The sequence below is a fragment of the Oncorhynchus tshawytscha genome, linkage group LG12, assembly GCF_018296145.1.
Source record: "Oncorhynchus tshawytscha isolate Ot180627B linkage group LG12, Otsh_v2.0, whole genome shotgun sequence".
NCBI classification, from domain to species: domain Eukaryota; kingdom Metazoa; phylum Chordata; class Actinopteri; order Salmoniformes; family Salmonidae; genus Oncorhynchus; species Oncorhynchus tshawytscha.
Genome location: NC_056440.1, coordinates 33,609,342 through 33,633,426, shown reverse-complemented (window position 1 = coordinate 33,633,426; position 24,085 = coordinate 33,609,342). Strand labels below are relative to the sequence as shown.

General features: G+C 45.9%; 1 protein-coding gene across 6 annotated transcripts in view; it reads left to right on the top strand.

The window, feature by feature from the left end:
* LOC112262993 (RIMS-binding protein 2) overlaps positions 1–24,085 on the top strand; it is a 162,673-nt gene that overhangs the window by 135,628 nt on the left and 2,960 nt on the right. For 3 of the 6 annotated variants that reach the window (XM_024438921.1, XM_042331608.1, XM_042331607.1), the window contains 16 exons: positions 313–392; positions 888–997; positions 1,310–2,617; positions 10,026–10,177; positions 10,474–11,121; positions 11,716–11,856; positions 12,202–12,354; positions 16,149–16,269; positions 16,816–16,929; positions 18,295–18,470; positions 19,043–19,211; positions 19,423–19,485; positions 19,830–19,933; positions 20,503–20,526; positions 21,028–21,099; positions 21,325–21,468. In XM_024438921.1, coding sequence (XP_024294689.1) covers positions 313–392; positions 888–997; positions 1,310–2,617; positions 10,026–10,177; positions 10,474–11,121; positions 11,716–11,856; positions 12,202–12,354; positions 16,149–16,269; positions 16,816–16,929; positions 18,295–18,470; positions 19,043–19,211; positions 19,423–19,485; positions 19,830–19,933; positions 20,503–20,526; positions 21,028–21,099; positions 21,325–21,468 — 3,579 coding nt within the window. The remainder of the gene's footprint in view (positions 1–312; positions 393–887; positions 998–1,309; positions 2,618–10,025; positions 10,178–10,473; positions 11,122–11,715; positions 11,857–12,201; positions 12,355–16,148; positions 16,270–16,815; positions 16,930–18,294; positions 18,471–19,042; positions 19,212–19,422; positions 19,486–19,829; positions 19,934–20,502; positions 20,527–21,027; positions 21,100–21,324; positions 21,469–24,085) is intronic. The other 3 variants (XM_042331603.1, XM_042331604.1, XM_042331605.1) reach the window with 3 other exon arrangements.

The window sequence follows — 24,085 nt, the reverse complement described above, 5'->3', positions numbered from 1 at the left end:
TCCCGCTCCGGTCGAGAGGCAGGAAACAGTGAGGCAGAGAGGATGGGGTGTGAAATGGCCGATCTGTTGACTTTTACTCTCCTCTGCTGGGAGGACTGGCAGGTTTACACAGTGTTTAAAGGAGAAGATTATAGTCTCAGCTATCATGAAAGACCAAATCAGTCTCACTGATTTCCACAATAGAGAGCATAACATGTATTTAAATTGCATAAGGAAAACCTAGGGACATACTGAGAAAATAATATGATAAGTGAGAAAATAAATCTCATTATATTTGGCTGTTACATCTCTCAAGGTTTGCTCTCTCACCAGATGGACAAAGAACTAAGCTCAACGACTAGGACCAAGAAGAGGTTCACAGGCAAGGTCCGTCTGTGCGTCGCCCGGTACAGGTGAGAGGAGGGAGCTGCTTTGAGATGCCCTACACTACAGTGTCATATAAAAATGCATCCCTGCACAGCCCATTTCAACAGTGTGTCCCACTGAGGTTTGAACTCACCTCTTAATAATGATGCCGTGCTCTGCTCTCACCAAAGAAAATTAACTGGCAGCAGAACAAATTGGAATCCCCCGGAACAAAGGCAAATACATGAATGAAACCCAGTGCTATCCACCCACGCTGCTTCTCTCTTTTAGTATGTTGGAAAATGTTATATTTTGCATTTGTTTTTTAATGCAGCTTTCAGTAATTCCCCTTTCACAGAGTCACATTCAGGTACTGCAGGGTTTGTGGCAAAAATTAAGACTGTGCTTAGATTTGAACCTAAATTCATCATCTAGCTTGAGATAATTCGCCTGAGATATTTCCACTTGTGTTGGGTTCAGAGGAGCAACACAGTGAGTTCATCAGTTTGACTCTATTGCACTCTGCTCTTTATTTCCCCTAGTTATAACCCCTGTAATGGGCCCAATGAGCATCCTGAGGCAGAGCTCCCCCTGGTGGCAGGGAAGTACCTCTACGTGTACGGCACCATGGATGATGACGGCTTCTATGAAGGTCTGACATCTCACTGTATTTTACCCTCTCTTGGTTAGAAACCGATCCACATGATTTAAAAATAATAATAATAATTTCAGAACAGAAGGATGTTGCTAAGAGATGGCATGGATTATGGTATGTATTTACTGTAAGGGCATTAGATGAGACAAGGATTAGGCAGTTGTGGATCAATCAGTGCTAATATGGCTTTTACGATTGTTATCTCCTCTTCACTGTACTGTGAGTGTTGTTGTCAATACTACTTACTGCTCTTCACAGTGAGTGTTGTTGTCAATACTACTTACTGCTCTGTCTCTCTCTATTCCTCAGGAGAGCTGCTGGATGGACAGCAGGGCCTCGTCCCTTCCAACTTTGTGGACTTTGTTAAGGATGAGGAGATGCCCTCTGCTCAGCACAGGGACGGGGCCAAAGAGTCAGGCTACCTCAGTAGTAACCACAGCAGCCTGGGCTCCACAGGGCTGGGCAGCATGTGCCTGAGCAGCATCAGCAGCCTGCTGTCTGACAGTAAGCTGGACCTGGAGACCAGCCTGGAGAGAAACCTGGAGAGAAACCTGGGGAGCAACCTCAGTTCCACTTTGGGTTCCACTCACTGTTCCACTCTTGGCAGCCACATGGGTTCCAGTCACGGTTCCACTCTGGGCAGCCACATGGGTTCTACTCTGGGCAGCCACATGGGTTCCACTCTGGGCAGCCACATGGGTTCCACTCTGGGCAGCCACATGAGTTCCACCCACGGTTCCACTCTGGGTTCCACTCACTGTTCCACTCTGGGTTCCACTCACGGTTCCACTCTAGGCAACCACATGGGTTCCACTCTGGGTTCCACTCACTGTTCCACTCTGGGTTCCACTCTAGGCAACCACATGGGTTCCACTCTGGGTTCCAGTCACGGTTCCAGTCACGGTTCCACTGGCCTGGGTTCCAGTCTGAGCAGCACTCTGACTAGCCTAGGCAGCAGCAGCCTGGGCATGGACTTTCTGGGCTCCATGGGTTCCTGCAGTAACGGGACAGGGACCCTGGATGTCAGCATTGACGAGATTGGTGAAAACATCGTGCCTTACCCTCGCCGCATCAATCTGATCAAACAGCTGGCCAAGAGTGTGATCGTGTGCTGGGACCCACCGGTGGTGCCACCCGGCTGGGGCTCCATCAGTGGCTACAACGTCCTGGTGGACAAGGAGGTGAGGATGAGCGTGCCTTTTGGAGGCAGGACAAAGTCGCTCGTTGAAAAGCTGAACCTGGCCACCAACACGTACCGCATCTCGGTGCAGAGCATCACGGAGCAAGGCCTGTCTGACGAGCTACGCTGCACTCTGCTGGTGGGGAGGGACGTGGTGGTGGCTCCTTACTACCTGAGGGTGGACAACATCACACAGACATCTGCTGAGCTTTCCTGGCAGCCTAGCAACAGCAACTACAGCCACACCATCTTCCTGAACGACGCTGAGTATGACATGGTGAAGGCAGGGGCCTACAAGTACCAGTTCTTCCAACTGAAGCCCATGACTATTTACAAGGTGAAGGCTGTGGCGCGGACACACCAGATGCCTTGGCAGCTGCCCTTGGAGCACAGGGACAAGAGGGAGATCTCTGTGGAGTTCTGCACCCAACCTGCAGGTCAGCCCTCCTACTACCTCTCCCCCATCATTAAAACCCAAACCTAGTCATCAGGTGACATTTTGCATAATTGTAAGAATTGCTTGGAGTAATGGATAGGTGTGTTGATGGATCGGTCTGCTTTCATGTCTCCAAAAGAGGTGTACTCAGCATAACTGGCCTGGTTGTTTGTCTCTTCATGGGGTATTGAGGAGGCTGTGCAAGTGTAGCTAGTTCCTGCTTCTTCTGCTGCCTTTTGTATATCCAGCCTGAGTTCTCCTGCTCTCAAAACCATTTCTGTCTGGAAAGCATCTGGCAATTTAGGGTAAACACAACAATCTATTTACTGTAGCTCTGACAAGCTTTGAGGCCATTATATTTACAGCCTTGTACCTGACAGACATCAAAAGGCTCACTTTCATTTTTCTGTCACTTTTTTGGGATTGCCCTCAAGGATTTGTGTGCGCTGGCTTTGAGAATGATGAGATGCACATGCTAAAGATGGAGGGAGTAACAAAGTGTGATGTATAGACGTCCAGGAAGCGTTTGCCGCAGGAGGCTGCATATCATCAGTGGACTAGAGAGAAAACTGATTCGGGAGGGAAACTCTAGATGCCTAATCGGTGTAAATAGTGTGTTCTGTAGCTCCATGGGATTGGTCCCCTGAGACCACCCTCTTGCTGAGAGAGAGAAGGACTCTTCCTGCTAGGCTTTCAATTTATAAGAGAATCACTTTACAACCACCTAAGAAGAACACTACCAATGATTTCCCTCTGTCTGGACTTTAGTAATCAATCCTACTGAAAAAAGACTGAGTGTGTCTAAAATACTGATCAACTGAAGAACAAGCTTGCTAAGTCCAACTGTACATTTTTGCAATCCTGAAATGAATTGAGCTGACTTATTGTACTGTCTAGCCGTGCTGAGTGTGTTATAGGCTGGTTATTAGGAAGAGGAGGATAAGGTGTGAGGGAGGGGACAGGACAGGAGGGACAGCTGTACTAGGAGGTGTGTGTGTGTGTGTGTGTGTGTGTGTGTGTGTGTGTGTGTGTGTGTGTGTGTGTGTGTGTGTGTGTGTGTGTGTGTGTGTGAAGACAGCTGCAGCATGGGAGGGGGCTTATTGCCTGTGAACACAGTGGGCCTTCACCTCACAATGTGATGGTGGTGCTTGATAAGATAAAGACAGCATTTGAGAGGCTTTCAATTACTGGGGATTGTTCCTGAGGATAAAGTCACCAGTTACATGATCCACTTTGTGCTCTCTGCCGTGACATAAGGTACTACAGTCCTCTCTCCGTGGATGTATTTGATGCCATCGTCCCACCTTTGTCTTTATGTTCAGCCATTTCCATTGCAATACTGTCTGTCCACAGTGTGACTGGGTGTGAGCTCATCACATGGTCCGTTAAACTCATTGAACTCAGAGAGTCACCTGGAGCAGACTGTCTCAGCATCAGCCTCTAACACTAGTGTCTAGGAGGTTGGTTCTATACATGGAGTTGTTCTCTTCAAAAGTACTCTGTGTGTTGACTTTTGTTACGCTGTTGTATTTGAGTATAATGCATGTTGAGGTCTAACCAGGACCACTGCTTAACCAGAGATGGTTAGAAATAAGTGGGTGTATCATGCAATCTAAATGTCATACAAGGGTTATTCATCTTAGTTGTTTTTCTCTGCATGAATGTACATAGATGGATGGGCTACACTGACAGGATGTAAATGCACATTTGAGCTCTCACCGACACTCATGATTTATAATAGTCACAGTTTAATGACTAGAATATCTGAACGCTCAGAATGTCTACTGCTGAGTCCTCTTCAGAAAGGGGTGTACAAGGTAGGTATATATCTTATGACACTCATCTAGTGGAGAGATGTGATTTAGGATGTATTGACGCACATTATCAGACTGTGCTCTTCACTGCTCTGCTCTTCACTGCTCTGCCCTTCACTGCTCTGCTCTTCACTGCTCTGCCTTTCACTGCTCTGCTCTTCACTGCTCTCCTCTGCATTTCACTGCTCTGCTCTTCACTGCTCTGCTCTTCACTGCTCTGCTCTTCACTGCACTGCTCTTCACTGCTCTGCTCTTCACTGCTCTGCTCTTCACTGCTCTGCTCTTCACTGCTCTGCTATGCCTCTTCACTGCTCTGCTCTTCACTGCTCTGCCTCTTCACTGCTCTCCTCTGCATTTCACTGCTCTGCTCTTCACTGCTCTGCTCTTCACTGCTCTGCTCTTCACTGCACTGCACTGCTCTGCTCTTCACTGCTCTGCTCTTCACTGCTCTGCTCCTGCCTGCTTCACTGCTCTGCTCTTCACTGCTCTGCTCTTCACTGCTCTGCTCTTCACTGCTCTGCTCTTCACTGCACTGCTCTGCTCTTCACTGCTCTGCTCTTCACTGCACTGCTCTGCTCTTCACTGCTCACTGCTCTGCTCTTCACTGCTCTGCTCTTCACTCACTGCTCTGCCTTTCACTGCTCTGCTCTTCACTGCTCTGCGCTTCACTGCTCTGCTCTTCACTGCTCTGCTCTTCACTGCTCTGCTCTTCACTGCTCTTCACTGCTCTGCTCTTCACTGCTCTGCTCTTCTCTGCTGCTCTGCTCTTCACTGCTCTGCTCTTCACTGCTCTGCACTTTCTTCACTGCTCTGCTCTTCACTGCTCTGCTCTTCATGCTCTGCCTTTCACTGCTCTGCTCTTCACTGCTCTGCTCTTCACTGCTCTGCTCTTCACTGCTCTGCTCTTCACTGCACTGCTCTGCTCTTCACTGCTCTGCTCTGCACTGTTCTGCTCTTCACTGTTCTGCTCTTCACTGCTCTGCTCTTCACTGCTCTGCTCTTCACTGCTCTTCTTCACTGCTCTGCTCTTCACTGCTCTGCCTTTCACTGCTCTACACTTCACTGCTTTGCTCTGCTCTTCACTGCTCTGCCCTTCACTGCTCTGCCCTTCACTGCTCTGCTCTGCCCTTCACTGCTCTGCTCTGCCCTTCACTGCTCTGCTCTTCACTGCTTCTGCTCTGCTCTTCACTGCTCTGCTCTGCACTGCACTTCACTCTGCTCTTCACTGCACTGCCCTTCACTGCTCTGCTCTGCCCTTCACTGCTCTGCCCTTCACTGCTCTGCTCTGCACTTCACTGCTCTGCCCTTCACTGCTCTGCTCTGCACTTCACTGCTCTGCTCTGCCCTTCACTGCTCTGCTCTGCACTTCACTGCTCTGCTCTGCCTTCTTCACTGCTCTGCTCTGCACTTCACTGCTCTGCTCTGCGCTTCACTGCTCTGCCCTTCACTGCTCTGCCCTTCACTGCTCTGCACTTCACTGCTCTGCTCTGGGATAGATGGTACTGAATGAGCAGCTGACTACATCTGCTGCCTCTGTAGGAGTGTGCGCATGTGTGTGCATGCGTGTGTGCGCACGCATGTGTGTGTCAATGTCTGCGGGGCACTGTCAGCTCAGTACAGATGGGTCATGTTGGTTAGCACACAGCAGAGGTAGACGGACTGTGAAAACCAACTTGACTGCTCTGAGGAATAAACTATCAAAAGTATGTGGACATCAAATTAGTGGATTCGGCTAGTTCAGCCACACCCGTTGCTGACAGAGTTATACAATCGAGCACACAGCCATGCAATCTCCATAGACAGATATTGACAGTAGAATGTCCGTACTGAAGCGCTCAGTGACTTTCAAAGTGACACCTTCCAACAAGTCAGTTCGTAAAATGTCTGCACAGCTAGAGCTACATCGGTCAACTGTGCCGTCAATTGTGCTGTTGTCAAGTAGAAACGTCTAGAAGCAACAACGGCTCAGCCGCGAAGTGGTAAACGACACAAGCTCACAGAGCGGGACTGCTGAGTGCTGAAGCTTGTGGCGCCTAAAAATCATCTTTCCTCAGTTGCAACTCTCACTACCGAGTTCCAAACTGCCTCTGGAAGCAATATCGACAGGAGCTTCGGGAGCTTCATGAAATGGGTTTCCATGGCCGAGCAGCCACACAGAAGCCTAAGATCACAATGCGCCAATGCCAAGCGTCGGCTGGAATGGTGTAAAGCTCATCGCCATTGGACTCTGGAGCAGTAGAAACACGTTCTCTGGACTGATGAATCACGCGTCTTCTTCTGGTAGTCCGACGGACAAATATGGGTTTGGCGCATGCCAGGAGAACGCTACCTCCCCAATGATTAGTGTCAACTGTAAAGTTTGGCGGAGGAGGAATAATGGTCTGGGGCTGTTTTTCATGGTTCGAGCTAGGCCTCTTAATTCCAGTGAAAGGATATGTTAACGCTACAGCATACAATGACATTCTAGACGATTCTGTGCTTCCAACTTTGTGGCAAAAGAAGGCCTCTTCCTGTGTCATTATGACAATGCCCCTGTGCACAAAGCGAGGTCCATGAAGAAATGGTTTGTTGAGATCAGTGTGGAAGAACTTGACTGGCCTGCACAGAGCCCTGACCTCAACCCCATCGAACACCTTTGGGATTAATTGAAACGCAGACTGTGAGCCTGGCCAAATTGTCCAACAGTCCCTGCAGCAATGTTCCAACATCTAGTGCAAAGCCTTCCCAGAAAAGTGGAGGATGTTATAGCAGCAAACAGAAATACAATGGTTCATTTGATCAGTCTAAAACTTTGCACATACACTGCTGCCGTCTAGTAGCCAAAATCTAAATTGCACCTTATCTGGAATAATACATTATGGCCTTTCTCTTGCATTTCAAAGATTATGGTCCAAAATAAATCTTTGTATTATTTTTTGATCTTTTACCAGATCTATTGTGTTATATTCTCCTACATTCCTTTCACATTTCCACAAACTTCAAAGTGTTTCCTTTCAAATAGTACCAAGAATATGCATATCCTTGCTTCAGGGCCTGAGCTACGGGCAGTTAGATTTGGGTATGTAATTTAAGGCGAAAATTGAAAAAAAGGGGCTTAAAGAGGTTTTAATTGCTTTTTTAACTAACAACCCACACAGGTGTGGTTCCTAAGATGGCGCCAATAGATATGGCAGCTCTGCCTCTAGCTCCTAATCAACTTTGCAGTATTTAAGTTTTTGTGTTATTTCTGTATTGCCGTATTACCTCCCAAGAGAATTCTCTTTGGTTATAGTCACAGTCATGTTTAATCCCCCTCAAGCCGATACCACAACGACCCTCAAAGAATTACACTGGACTTTATGCAAACTGGAAACCACACGTCCTGAGGCCACATTTATTGTAGCCGGGGATTTTAACAAAGCAAATTTGAGGAAAACGCTACCAAAGTTCTACTAACACATTTTACTGTAGTACTCGGTCTGGGAAAACATTGGACCACTGCTACTCAACCTTTCGAAATGCCTACCCCTCCCCCGCCCTCCCTTCGGCAAATCTGATCACGACTCCATTTTTCTTCTCCCTTCCTATAGGCAGAAACTCAAACAGAAAGTACCTGTGCTCAGGTCTATTCAACAGTGGTCTGACGAATCGGAATTCATGCTTCAAAATTGTTTTCGTCATGCGGACTGGGATATGTTCTGGGTAGCCTCTGAGAATAACATTGACGAATACACTGACACGGTGACTGAGTTCATCAGAAAGTGTATAGAGGATGTTGTACCCACTGTGTCTATTAAAACCTACCCAAACTAGAAACCATGGATAAATGGCATCATTCACACAAAACTGAAAGCGCAAACCACTGCATGGCAAGGTGACTGGGAATATAGCTGAATATAAACTGTGTAGTTATTCCCTCCATAAGGCAATCAAACAGTTAAAACGCCAGTACAGTGACAAAGTGGAGTCGCAAATCAACGGCTCAGACACGAGAGGTATGTGGCAGGGTCACAGACTGTCACGGACTAGAAAGGGAAAACCAGCCACGTCGTGGACACCGACATCTTGCTTCCAGACAAGCTAAACACCTTCTTTGCCTGCTTTGAGGATGACACAGTGCCACCGATGCGACCCGCTACCAAGGACTGTGGGCTCTCCTTCTTTGTGGCTGGCGTGAGTAAGACGTTTAAGAGTGTTAACCCTCGCAAGGCTGCTGGCCCAGACGGCATCCCTAGCCGCGTTCTCAGAGCATGTACAAACAAGCTGGCTGGAGTGTTAATGGACATATTCAATCTCTCCCTATGTCAGTCTGCTGTCCCCACTTGCTTCAAGATGTCCACCATTGTTCCTGTACCCAAGAAAGCAAAGGTAACTGAATTAAATGACTATCGCCCCGTAGCACTCACTTCTTTCAGCATGAAGAGCTTTGAGAGGCTAATTAAGGATCATATCACTTCGACCTTACCTGACACCCTAGACCCACTTCAATTTGCTTACCGCCCTAATAGATCTACAGACGATGCAATCGCCATTGCACTGCACCCTGCCCTATCCATAGGGCGGCGCACAATTGGCCGAGCGTCCTCTGGGTTTGGCCGGGGTAGGCCGTCATTGTAAATAAGAATTTGTTCTTAACTGACATGCATAGTTAAATAAAGGTATCCCATCTGGACAAGAGGAATACCTATGTAAGAATGCTGTTCATTGACTATAGCTCAGTATTCAACACCTTAGTTCTCTCCAAGCTCATCATTAAGCTCGGGGCCCTGGGTCTGAACCTTGCCCTGTGCAACTTCCTGACGGGCCGTCCCCAGGTGGTGAAGGTAGGAAACAACACCTCAACTTCGGTGATCCTCAACACTGGGACCCCAGAAGGGTGCATTCTCAGCTCCGTACTGTACTCCCTGTTCACCCATGATTGCGTGGCCACACATGCCTCTAATTCAATAATCAAGATTGCAGAAGACATAACAGTAGTAGGCCTGATTACCAACAATGACGAGACACCCTACGACCGAGAGACTGAAAAACAGCTTGTTTACATAATGCTTTTCTCATCTCATATGTATATACTGTATTTTATTCTACTGTATTTTAGTCAATGCCACCCCGACATTGCTCAATCTAATATTTATATATTTCTTAAATCCATTCTTTTACTTATAGATTTGTGTGTATTGTTGTGAATTGTTAGATATTACTGCACAGTTGGAGCTAGGAACATAAGCATTTCGCTACACACGTAACAACAACTGCTAAATATGTGTGTGTGACCAATAAAATGTGATTTTATTTGTGGAAGCACCTGCTTTAATTAAATATACAGTGCTTTGTATCCCTCATTTACTCGTGTTTCCATTATGTTGGCAATTACCTGTACATACAATACACATCATATTGTTTCCTAATTTCCTCATTACACACTTTCGTTGCTTAAATAATCAAATTAAACATGAACTATTGAGTGCCTCTCAGGCATTGTATGGAATCAGGTCAAGACATTATTCTCCTTTAATGGAATATACTGACATATCAGCTGATATTGTATTGTTTTTGTAGTGTTATAATGCATCGTGCTAAATCCTTACACACCTGTGTTTCTGCTGTCCTCCCTAGGTCCTCCCTTCCCTCCCCAGGAGGTGCAGGTCCAGTTGGGCCAGAACCCTGGGGTGCTGCAGGTACGATGGAAGCCCCCCCTCCTCACCCCCACTGGAACCTCCAACGGAGCCAACGTGATTGGCTATGCCGTGTGCACAAAGGGACAAAAGGTGCGTTTGAATGATGTATTGTGCAGAACCTCATGTTCAACCCTGTGAAAGGGAGTGAATGTTGTAACCTCTAACCTTCAATGCTGTGAGTTGTGTGTAACACTCTACCGCCATCTGGTGGATGAAACAGTGATGTTCAGTCTATGGTTTCTGCTGGGCTTTTGTCATGCAGTGATTTGCAAACAGATGTAACCAGGCTCCATTTTGCCTGAAATAATATATTATGTTTGTTACATAAGATATGTGTATTGAAGAGGTGTGTATGTGTGTGTGGTCCCTGTCCTGTGTGTGTCCAGATAGCGGAGGTGATGTACCCTACGGCAGACTATGTGACAGTGGAGCTGAACAGGATCCAGTGTCTGGAGGCCAGGGAGGTCATTGTCAGGACGTTATCAGCAGAAGGAGAGTCTCAGGACTCCCCCGTGGCCACCATACCGCACAGTATCCTGGGGCCTCCCCATCACTCACCCCACCATCGCCCCCCTGCACACCCCCATCCTTTGCCCCAGCACCATCCGCCACACACACAAACACACCCGCCCTACCCCCAGACCTACCCCTTGTCACACCCCCAACCTCAGGTCCACCCTCAATCCCAGCCCTACACCTTGCCCCATGGTCAGCCGCTGCGCCACCCACCCGCTCACCCCCACCCCCAACACCAGCCTTACCCCATGTCTAAGCCCAAACTAGTAAGTGCCAGAGAGTCAGAAACCAAAGAGCATGAGGTAGGCCTGCGGCCTGGCCCGCCCTGGGAACGCTCCCTCTCGCCCCTCCCTCCTCCCATGTGTGGTCACACTCTGGAGGCGCCCCACTTCCAGGGACGCCGTTCGCCCTCTCCTCAGAGGATCCTGCCCCAGCCTCAGGGAGCCCCCATCCCCAACACCATCGCCAAGGCCATGGCCAGGGAAGCTGCACAGAGAGTGTTCGCTGAGAGTAACCGGGTAAGCAGCCACAGAGCCACTATACATACAGTATACTTAAGTAATAAGGCCCAATGGGGTGTGGTATATAGCCAATATACAACGGATAAGGGCTGTTCTTAGGCACGACGCAACGCGCAGCAGTAAATTAGAGCAGTAAAAATACATGTTTTGTCATACCTGTGGTATACGGCTGTCAGCCAATCAGCATTCAGGGCTCGAACCACCAAGTTTATAATTCAGATTGACCTATGGCATGATGATATACAGCGCAAACAGAGCTTGATTTGTGTGCCAAGTGCCTTCGGGACTCTCAACACCACGTGGTAATACTGAGTCAACACTATAGAGAACTAATATCATTGTGATGGTGTGATGCATCTGCAGCAGAGAAGGCTGGTGGGAGGAGCTATATGAGGATGGGCTCATTGTAATGGCTGGAATGGAATAAATGGAATGTCGAACGTGGTTTCCATATGTTTGATGTGTTTGATACGTTCCATTTATCCCATTCCAGCCATTACAATGAGCCCGTCCTCCTATATCACCTCAAACCAGCCTTCTCTGACCTGCAGCTATATGTAAGGTTTTCTTGTCTCTGTTTTCCTGTGTCAGATTGAGAAGAGGAACATCTTCAGTGAGCGGAGCATAAACTCTGATGAGGAGGAGGATGGTTATGACTCTCCCCACACCAGGAGGAGAGGGGCCTCTGTGGACGAGTTCCTCAGAGGCTCTGAACTAGGGAGACATGTACGGGTAATACAAAACAACAACCCTGTCGCATGTTAAATACAGCATAACACACCCACTGGGCACAGATGTAAATTCAAAGTGTATTCCACGTTGGTTCATTGTCATTTCATTGGAATGATGTGGAAACAATGTGTATTCAACCAGTGTGTGCCCAGTGGGCAGTTTGTTTCTCTCCCAGCATCACTCTGGAGACGTTCCTCCTGGCAAAAATGCATTCTATTCTATTCTGTGTGGAGTTAAAGTGATGTGGGACAAAGAAAAATGAATAAAGACCTTCTAAGTTTTAAAATAAGGTGTTACTTTAACCTGTGGCTCCATGTTAAAGCTGGTCCCCCCCCTTTCTCCCAGCACCACTACAGCCACAGTGAAGAGTACCAGACAGAGAGCAGCCGCGGCTCAGACCTGTCTGACATCATGGAGGAGGACGAGGATGACCTGTACTCTGAGATGCAGCTGGAGGAGGGCCGTCGACGCAACATCAACTCTCACAACACTCTCAAGGTACAGCACACACACATACCCCATCTAGTGGGGGTCTGACCTGGAGAGGAGAGTACGGGGGGGGGGTTGGGTGAAAGGGAGGGTCATCCCATCTACCGTGGCCCAGACTGCCCTGTCTCTCACTGTCAGGCTTTACATGCAGGCCCGCTGTGGGCTTTCCCTGCTGAGGTCTCCAGCCTTGTCTGAGCTGAACAGAACACTGCATCAGCTTTATCTTCCAAGTCTTAACTTACCCATGTGAATGGCTGTAATACACACCCAGCATGTACTGTATGAAGAGGTGAACACCATGTGCCTTGTCTTTCTGAGCTTGGTATTGATCGAAACATGGGATGTTGTTTTGTCTCAATGTGTATTGCATTTTAGTGTACAGTTTAAGAATGTCCACATCATTATTGTTCATGAATACTCTGTTAATACTCTGTGTTTTAACAGAGTATGTCAGTGGCCAAACATTTACCTTGTAAAATGTACTGTACCATCAGCCAGAAGGGTCGTCATGGTACATCGAATGCATAGGGGAATCTCATTTAAGTGAGTTTAGGCTACTTAAATGGAATAATTCACTTTTGGTTGTGTTCATCTCATGTTCTACCTTTTGTGGTCAAGTTTTTTGTTGTTGTGGTGTGTAGATGGTTACCTTTGTGGATGTGTGTACCTGTCTCCATTGAATATGTTGAAGCGACACATGTGGATGTGTAGCCAGCAGTCATTGTGTAACAAGATCTACTGAGGGACATTAGTAGTAGTGAAACAGGCCATTTCTTACTGTGTTGATCATAAATACAAAGTAACGTGTTCAGATGTATTCATTTGCAGTGTCAATGTATGAAAGGCTTCCAAAGAAACATGTTTATATTTCAGCTGTGAGTAGACTTTCAGTTGATACGTCAGCCAGATATGATGCCTTACAGTGTATGAATCCAACCCTGTATACTGTACAGCACTCAACAGAACAGTGTTTTTAGGTCTCGTATCAATATGCAGATACTGAATCTGCCTATGTTTCATATGACAGTACCTCACCATGTCATCCATCAGTGTGTCTCATGTCTGTGCATCAAATGAATGTCCTGTATGTATTTCTGTATTCTGTTCTTCAAATGTAGTAGTATTCTGTGTAGTAGTGCATGCAATAAGGGTCAAAAAGCAGAAGCAAGCACAGCTGAGATTTAGCAAATAGTCATTATTGGAAAATCAAAATCTGTCATAAGAACAGACCTCGGGTCATGTCTGAAAATGTTAGAACAGATGGAGATACTTTTAACATGTCTTATTTTGCTTATGCAAGTGCTTTGCTCAGTTTGCTGCCTTATTCCTCTTGGTTAGTATATACATTTCTTATTCACTAGCCCAGGCTGTGCTTGGTGCAATGTGTTTTAAGGCTTTTCTTAATTAGTTCATTCACTCATATGTTTCGTGAGTTTGTCACCTGTTTCATTTCTCTGTGAGTATTTCTCATATGGCAGATGTTTTGCACCCTTTACTAATCTGTCCTGGCTACCGAAATCCTCTCCCAGACCCATCCTCAGTGTGGCTGTCTATCACTGCCTTTGGTTCCTCCCACAGATTCCCGTTCAGAGCATGCCATTTCCCCCAGCTCACGGAATGACACTGCATGCCTTGCATCTGGCCATTCTGCCACAAATAACTAATTCTGTTCTTATTTTGTCTTTTTTCCCCATTTTATTTTTTATTCACACACTGTGTTGTTTCCTGCCTGTTCTAACACCTTCAAAAACTAAACGAACCTCCTGAAATTTAAACAAAACTCTTCATTCAAATGCCAATCCAAACCAATCAACTCTGCGCTCCGCTCTGTGGCTGGACCGTTCTGGTCATACAGAAGTATTACAGGCGTCAGGACCTGGGAGAGGAGAGGGACTGCTGGGACCTACAGAGGGAGGTGGTGAGACAGAAGTCCCTGCGTCGTAAACGGCTCCACAGCATCCCTGAGGTGGCCGAGGACGAGCCCGACGGAGTCAATGGGATGGGTCATCATCATCAGCGCCTGCGCTTTGATGACGGAGGCAGGCCTGGTACACCCCGCATGCATCGCAGGGGCCCCCGTATCTCCCAGCAGGACCCCCATCAGCACAACCACCTCTCCCCCAGCAAGAACCACCGCCGCCTTCTGCAGCGTCAGCACTCCTCTCCCCGCTATGCCTACGCTTTCGAGGAGCGCAGCCTGCGCCGGCTCACCAAGAGTCCTGACAGTGGCCTGGACTGTGGCAGCGAGGAGGAGGGCTCTTTGGGGTACAGGGGTTACCCCCATGGCAGCCCCATGAGGGGCCATATCCGCTACATCCACTGTGAGGGGCCGGTAGAACGAAGGGCTCTGGCTGCAGGCAGGAAGAAGCAGCTCACACGACAGTGCAGCATGGATGAGGACTACTGTGACAGCCCTAAGACGGGCCACCTGTCTGACCTGAGGAACAGGGAGGTGCACTACGGGCCAACGCAGGAGCCAGGGCAAAGCCCCAGACGCGGAGCCCTGAGCGAGGGCAGGCTCCACGAGCTGGACAGGGCCTATCACAGGGACCTTAGGGCCAGCTATGTGAACAAGCTCAACAGGGTCTCGGACCAGCCGCTGGTGTGTGTGACTCTTATCTGCTGTATATTCCATCAGCAAGCAGTAAAACCATACCTTTATTCTTGGTGTTTTTTCTCTCTATGGGTCTCCCGCCTTTACATTGATTTATTTTTGTTTTGTGCAGTATTCTGGCAAGTTATTCGTACATGTTCATGGTGATTCTTATTTGTAGTTTTTCATGTGTGTAGTTTGCTCGTTTTTAGAACGTTCAGTGAGTTTTTAATTGAAGCATTTTTGATTACCTAAAGGCCATTTCAAAACGTTTTTTTGTGTCTGATGTCTCTGAGGAGAAAGATTCATTTTGAAACAAAATGGCAGCTCAAACGTAATAGTTTGCATGGGGATGCGCTATCCCTATTCTGCTCCGCCCTCCTCTCTCAACCAGCCAGTGGGGTTGATATGCAGCTCTGACAGACATCTTTCCCATCCTATCCCACCTCTGACTTTACAATGATTGCTCCACCTTCCACAGGGGATCTCAATTCCAGCATGTCCTGGCTCTCATTGCTCGTAAAGGCTGGAGTCCTATGACAAATCAAGCCTTTCCTAGTGGGATTACATCGAGGGTAGTCTCTCATAGCCTTTAGCTGATTTAGCCATCAGTCCATCTGCATCATGTTAGTGCTTGGCAGACAATGAACACTCCCCTCTTCATGTTTTCCCCCCAAAAAATTCAACAGAATGTCCTCTCCTACTCCCATACCACACACAGCAGTGGTCAGCTTGTTGCTCGATTCCCCTGCCCCCATCTCTGTCCCATATATCCTGTATGACTAACTGGATGAGAAGCCTTTGGGCCTCAGTCTCTCTCTCTGGTTTGAGCCCCAGGCTGAAGCCATTCTGGTTGTGCTCAGCTAACTATGCCTTTCTCCATTCTATTCTCTTTCCTCTACTCACTCACTCCCTCTTCTCATCGAGGAGCAGACATGAGCAGAACAAAAAAAACAAATGGTCTTTAGCTAAACATCTGATCCTGTTGTGGTGTCTGGGGTTGATTTACTTTGGTTCTGTTGATGGTTTATTTATTTGTTTGTTCTCTTTATTTTATGGGTTTATTTATTACTCTTATTTTGCCTCCTTAAGGACAAATGGAAGTGACGTCATTTGCTCTTATAGTTTTGCGATCCTTTTGAATGGCTGGTTCGTTCTGTGAGGAAGGCAGTTTATTTGAACCTAAGCTGTATTTTCTCTCCCTCTAAAGATTATAGGGAACTCCCCCTCCCATGGATGCTCCCATGGCGACCGGCTGGACCATTCAGGGAGGAGGCCGGTCCACGGCGGCAACCCCCCACAGCGACGGCCCATGATGGTTCCTTCCATTGGTTAGTGCGGTCACCACATGACGAGATGCCCCGTCCTCCTCTGCAGGGACTGTTGTTGTGTATTTATTTTCCCCATGTGTTGCCTTACTCATGTGAGCTGAGCTGAACATCTCTCCCATAGACACATGACCTTAAACAACCATGTAGTTCTCTGTAGTGGTGTTCCCCTACACCTGGAGTTCAGTCCATCTTCATACCTCTTTATGGTGTTTCTGACTTGGCATAAGCAGGTCGGGGGAGGGGCTGCTACTGTTTACTTGGTGCTTCTAACAGAAAAAATGAAGAGATGTGTGGTTGTCAGTCTATAGCCTCTATATACTGTGATCCTAGAGGGCTCACCCGCTTGAACCCTTCCCTCTATCTCACACAGTGCAAAGCATTGCTGTTTTACGTTGAAGAACTCCAGAGTACAACCTGTTTCCTTATCCCACCACCTGACCCCCCCCAGCAGCATGTCCAGCCAAGCCGTGGGCCAGAGCAGTGTGGGGGTGGGGGTGGGGGGGGGGCCTAACAGTAACACTGTGATCTGATTGGTATTGTCTGTAGAGATCACCATGATGGAGAGTAACACTGAGGGGAGTGAGGGGAACCTCTCACCTGGCAAGGAGAATGTTTACTATCACGGCAGTGTAGCTCGGCACAGGATATGGCATCATAATGGTATGTGGCCCAGCTTCTCTCTAGAACAAAATGAATAAACCTTGCAAGTGACAGAAAAGACAGTGTTAAGAACCCTAATTGATATTAGAGGTGAATAGTAGTCTAAAGCTTGAGTGTGAATTTTACACTAGGCTGACAGGGAAGACCAGATGTACACTTTTTCTGGAGCTGAATAATAAGTGTCCCCTCCCCTTCCTGTATGTCTGCCTGCAGCCTCAATTTCAGGCCTCCCTTTGAGACCCCTCCTTCCTTCTTTACACCCTCCCTCTGCTCCTCTCTCGCCCTCCTCCCAGGGCGTATAGCCTCCCCCTGTTGACTCTGTGATTTTGCATGACCGATTGTTTTACAGTCCAGTGAGAAGGAAAACCATTGGATGTGTATGTGGACTGGTGTCTTGTTGGTATCACTCCATTGCACAGTGATGAACCTGCTGTCATCTAAACCAAACATTAGTATTGTATCATTAAAACATAATTTAACAGAAATGTTCACAGAGTTGTGCTATTGAAACATTTGGTTCGTTCGTGCCAGGAAATCCATGAGTGAATGAATATCAGGGGGATTCTTTCCCCCTCGCTGTCCCTGATATGCTCCTGATGAGTCAGGTTTCTGCTATGGCATTTTATGTTCTAATTTCTTTCGGGAATGTTCATTTGCCCTTTACCTTAATACTTTATTTCTAATGTGAGCATGGTTTTACCCCTCTTGTATTGATAATGAAGTATACTTCCTCATTTTGAAGAGTGGAACGCATGCATCTGTTGAGCTCTGTGAGACGGTAAAACAGCAATGAACAGTCAGTCTGTTTCCCTCCATTATTGTGCATTGTCATCTAGTTACCTCTGCATCCCATAGCTTGGCATGACATGTGCTGGCGTCTCTCCTACTTGACCTCTGTCTAACTGTACCTGTGAGTGTTATAAAGGTACTCTGTTTGTTGTTTTGGTGTCTGTCATACCAGCATTCAGAGATGTGTGGAGAAAACTGCCAATCTGTGCTATCTGTCAATTATAGACAGCATAGACTTTGTAAAATAAGTATCTTGCTAACATATTCTCATTTAATTCAAATTTGTAGATTTTGCTCTGTAATTAGGGTCTTGTAAAAAAAAAAACTTGAGCCAGGTGCTCCTTGACAGGATGATAAACTTCGCAATGGACACAATAGTGTAGAATTACCATTCTTCAAACCCCTTTAAAGCTGTTTTTCACACATACATTTCATGGCCCTCTCCCCTGTCTATCAGCTCTGACAAAGTGACATCTTCTCGTCCCCCTACCCTCCACTCTACTCTGCTCCCCAGCCTGTCCTGGGCTGGCAGTAGCAGGGCTGGCAGTAGCAGCAGTGCCCTCTCCTATGTTTCAGATGGGTACGGCGGGCAGGGCCGCGGGCGCCGGTCGCCAGAATACTACGAAGAGTCAGAGCCAGAGGACCTGGCACGTATATTTGTGGCCCTGTTTGACTACGACCCTCTGTCCATGTCCCCCAACCCTGATGCTGCTGACGAGGAGCTGCCCTTCAAAGAGGGGCAGATCATCAAGGTGTTTCCCTGATCCACACAGTGCTTTAGTCCTATCTGCTTCACTCAGACTAACAACAACAGGGCCTAGTGATGACTTACAGCAGGGTTCACCAACTGGCGGCCCACGGGCCAAATTCGTGTGGTTTTATTTGGCCCCCAAATATAATTTATAATATTTTTAAAAATATATATTTTTTACATAGCCTGTAAAAACACCAGGGAATCAGCTCCAAGTGATTCTAATTTAGGAAATCTGTTCCCACATATTCCCATGCGTAATATGTGATCTTATACAAAAGCAAGCAGGTTTGAAATTATTATATTTTAGTCAAATATATCTGTTTATACAATTCAAACAGTCTACAAATTATTATGTTCCGACCCCCCAACCATCTGCAGAAGAGAAATGGCTGAATCTAAGTTGATGATCCCTGACTTACAGCATTATGGTCATTAAATTTCTCTGAAATGGACAGGTCCAGAATTTGATATAATTCTGTATCTACACTTTGAATTTGCTATTAAAACAGTAATGGTGGTGGCAGTCTCTTTCTCTCTCCCCCTGCTAACATTGTTCTCTGTGCTGGTCAGGTGTTTGGGGATAAGGACACGGATGGTTTTTACAGGGCAGAGATCCGTGACCGTCCAGGTCTGATCCCCTGTAACATGGTGTCAGAGATCCAGACTGAGGATGATGAGATGATGGACCAGCTACTCAAACAGGGCTTCCTCCCACTCAACACTCCTGTAGAGAAATTAGGTAGTGCAGCACCTGGACTCCCACTTTCCGTTTTTTTTCTCTGCTACTCTTTCGCTCTCTACTACTGCAGTTGATTGTCTCTTCCCTTTCTCTTCTCTTCTTTCTCTAACTTTCTTCTTCTACACTTATGTCTTTTGCTGATGGTACTCTAATTTCTCTGTCTCTACAATCGTTTCCCTCGTTCTTTTTTTCTCTCTGCTTTCCTGTGAAGTGAACTGCGACCGCTTCAAAGATGGCCGCTCAATAAACCGCAGGTCCCGAAAATCCAAGCGAGGTCTGTGTTCTCTTTAGATGCACTCTTCCTTCACCGTCACGCTTTTCTTCTTCCACCCTTTCTTCACTTTTCTTATGAGTGTTTGAGTAGGGAATTATGGGTATTTTCTGTCAGTCTCCAACATGCTTGTCTCCAGTAAAGTGGTGGGTGTGTTCATTATGGCTTTCACCATCATGTACCATGTGTCATTGAAACGGAATCATTCATTCAGCCTTTGCCATGGTAATAGACAGTCATTCATGCCTAATCATAAGGCATTCTGTCATTTTAGTGTGGGAATTTACAACTGAGTAGTACGGTGAGTATTTCTAGTGTGTTACTTATCATTCTTATTGATTGTCCAGAGAGGAACAGGCGGAGTGGGCGTCAGCACCCCTCGTCCACACGTAGAATGGTGGCCCTGTATGACTACGACCCCAGGGAGAGCTCCCCCAACGTGGATGTGGAGGTACAGCACTGCTAGACCTCTAGCTTTATATCCTCTTCTCCACGGCTCCACCCCCATTTATAGACCAGATACCATCAGGATGCATGTGACTCAATACCTCTGTCCCTGCCCTTGATTGTATAACATGTTATAAACAGAAATAGACAGTCCATTCTTTATAAACTGAGAAAAAGGAATATGATCGGGAGTACATTTTGTCCAGGTCACAGTGTTTCCTGTATACACACCTCAGTTTTTCCTATATTAGACATCTCACAGCTCATCAGAATAATTCAACTGTATGCTGTACTGTGTGTATGATGCTTTTGGAGGACCATCCTTGTTGAAGACTATTCCTGCTGTTATGGAGTCAGGTGTAGAGGTAGTTCTACCCTGTTACTAATGACTTACCTGCTTGCCTTGCCAATGTTGCACAAATACACCAGCCCTACTTACTCCCTAGATTTACTCCCAGTCTGTACCATTAATTTAGTCCCCATTTATTAGTAGCTTAACCTTTTCCTGTTGTACTTATGGCCCTTCCCCCTGGTGTCACTCACTCTCGCCTTTCTATTGGCACGGCCACACAGTACGGGAGAGACGGGCTGAATGAGGTGAGTGAGAGGAGCGTCCGCTCTGTGTTTTCTCTGTAACTGTTGGTGGAGTGTTCAGAAGAGGTGGTCTTCACATGTTGGATTAGGCTACAGTTATACCCCTCTCATGAACACAGCCCCTCACTCATAGCCTGCACTGGCATCCTTCCTCGGGTTGGTCTGTGTGTTGAGCAGTCTCCTATGTTTGGTTTGTGTGTTTTGGAGAGACCTGTAGGAGTGGGTAGTAGATAGTAGTGTGGTATGCCTATAGTCTGTGTTGCAATCCTGTTTTCAACCATCCAACACTTGATGCATTTGATAGTTGCAACAGTCTGCCAAGACTTCATTGACACTTCTAGATTTGCAATGCTTCTCAGTGATTGGAATAGGAAGTACAGCATTTCACACAAATTCAACCCAACAATATCCAATGTGGTTGGGTTGTAGAGATAACAGATTCAAGCTGCTTTGTTGTAGAGAAAGCAGGTCAAACTTAACTCGAACATCTCACTGTTTTGACAGGCTGAACTGACATTCTGCGCTGGTGACGTCATAACAGTTTTTGGTGAAATTGATGAAGATGGGTTTCATTATGTAAGTATGTGAGATGTGACTTACACATAATGATATTTAAGGAGCACATTGTCTTCAACCAGCTTTGTGCAAATAAACACCAGTGGAAATGACAGTGATAGTAATAGTCGTCGTAGGATAAACAATTACAAATTATCATTTTGTATCCCTTTTGTCTAGTCCGCTATATTGTGGAATCTGATGTACATTCTCTGCGAGTCACCCTGTGTGTTTGTGATCCCTCAGGGCGAGCTCAATGGGCACAAAGGTCTTGTCCCCTCCAACTTTCTAGAAGAAGTGCCTGACGATGTTGAGGTTTTTCTCACTGACACTCCATGTGGAGATTCTCGATACCCGCAGGACGCTGCAGCGCTGATAAAGACCAAAAGGGTACATGCTCTCTCGCAGTACTAAGCCCTCTGTCATCCATTCGTTCCTTTCCGTTCCCTTAATCTCCTTACTCCTTTAGTTTCCCGTCTGTGCTTGTGAGTGTTTCATTTCTGAACGTATGATGGGAAGTCAGACTTCGGAGCATTATGCTGTAAACGTTGTTGATGTCTCAGAAATATAACGAAAACTATTAATACTTGACGGAGGTACTTTTTATTTTTTAATGTTGACTGCTGTGAAGGATTTTAAAATGTGGACATGTTCATATAGCGTTCTCAAAGAGAATAAACAGAAACAATAAAAGAAAATTGTAACTTTAAATGTTTTTGCACATGCACATTTAGCATTGCAATGCATGCTTTATGGGTATTACCTGTGTTTCATCTAAAATAGGCTCTAATAGAGGAAATAGTTTTGATGTACTGGAGGATGAAATATCTAGACTGTAGCACCGTATGTTTTCTCTTTGTGATGCACGATTTCCCCTTGAACCTTTTTATAGTGAACAATAAGTCTAGTACAGTATGACTTTTGTATTTGCTTCCGAAAGCCTTGTTTTTGTATATTGCTTACTTGTAAAATAGCACGCAAGATATCAAGGTTACGTTGCTCTTTGAGAGTATAATTTCGAAAGTAATCATAATACTAGCTGTAAAATAATGTGACTATAATTCTTTGTTTAACAAATAATTGCAAGTTAATGTTTGAATAACAGCAGGTTTCATCTGAAGTTTCTTGGCAGGTGTTCTAGTTTGTCATTCTCATAGTGCAGACTATTGAAATGCCATCACTGCATTTTTCTTTTCCTCACCCGCTTGGCAAAACAGAAGAAGAGTGTTCATTTCACACCTTAGAGGCTCTGTTTCCATCACGTAAGTGAGCAACTGAGGATACCAAGGTCACGCTCCCCTCGTCTAATGCAGATGACATGGGTTCCCCTTAGTTTCCGGTATGCAACACACACACTTTTTATGACCTTTATTATACCAGTTTATGTTTCAGTTAATTCATTTTGAATGGATGTAAATATTTCTCTTTTTTAAAATTAACCAGAACATTAGTGATAGAATACTGTGGAACACACCAGGATGACACATTTGATCCCATTTTACATATTTTACCGTTTTTGTTTACATTTTAGTAATTTAGCAGATGCTCTTATCCAGAGCAAATTACAATTAGTGCATTCATCTTAAGATAGCTAGCTGGGACAACCACATATCACACTCGTAGTAAGTACATTTTCCCTCAGTAAAGTAGTTATCAGCGATGTCCATGCTAATATTTGACGTGAGTTTATTGTAAAAGCATTCAGGTTGTTGTGTTAACTTATAAATAATATATGCCATTTAGCAGACTCTTTGATCCCAAGCAACTTAGTCACGCGTGTCATACATGTTACGTATGTGTGGTCCGGGAATCAAACCCACTATCCTGGTGTTGCAATGCCATGCTCTACTGAGCAAGTTAAGGATGATCACCCTAGCCAATGCATTAGACAAGAAGCATGGTACCTTCAGTTGTTTCTCTGGGTGTTGTACATTACAATGTCAGTCTCTCAAGATAAGACTCCTGCTGTAAATCATGGTAAGCTAAAAGGCCATTGTTGCACGTCTAGGTTGCCTCCCCGTAGTACTAGTGGTAACATTCAATCAGACTCTACACCTAACATTCTGATAGAACCTCCTCTCTCCTTGAAGCAGTGCACCCTGCCACACTTAATCTAATCAAACTGCTCGAAACAAGTCAATGGTAATCAAATGTCTGCCAGACAGGCAATCCAATCAATCAGATAAAAATATAATTGGCATTTCTTTACCCATAGATGCCCGAGATAGTGGTCCGCTCCACAATGCCCTTGTTAAGTTGTTAGTGGGGTGCACTTTTTCTTTCACATAAGGAATGATGCAAAATAGCAAAAAGAGCTATTAACATGTTTTTCTCATAGAAAGTGGCATCAATTAGATTTTCTAACCATATTTTTAACGTCTAATATGTAGTTATATACTACAGCCATATACTACTGTGCTAGAGACTACAGTCTCATGTTAATGGGATCTTAAGGATAGAGACTACAGTTTCATGTTAATGGAATCTTAAGGTTACATCTTTCCTAAGTGCAATTGAAAAGAAGCCTTTTAGCTCATGATTACAATTAAGGAATATGTAGATATTAGATGTTTACTGTAACCTAATTGTATATGAATGCCCTTTATATTTAAAAAGAAAATCTGCTGTCATACGTTGTCCCATAATGTTCATACAATATTGCAACTCTTGTTTTTGTGTGAAAGGCATGGCCTTTGCCATTGATAGCCATTCTGGAGAATCTCAGTGCTATTGGTAAAGAGAGCAGTAGTATGTGGACATATTCTTTGGCATTGAAGTCTTTATCTTTTAAACCAGCTTGATGACAGACTGTGTCTACATGGCAGTGGGGGGAGGGGGGGTATACAGCACCTCAGTACACTAAAGAGACGACATCCGAGCATTGACAAGTTGAACTGGGCTGCACTATAAGGGAGATAGACTGATGAAGCCAAAGGTATGGTGGCCCTGCTGAGACAGAATGGACTGAGTGGAAGGGAGTAGTGACTGGGGTGCAAGAGGGCTGGCT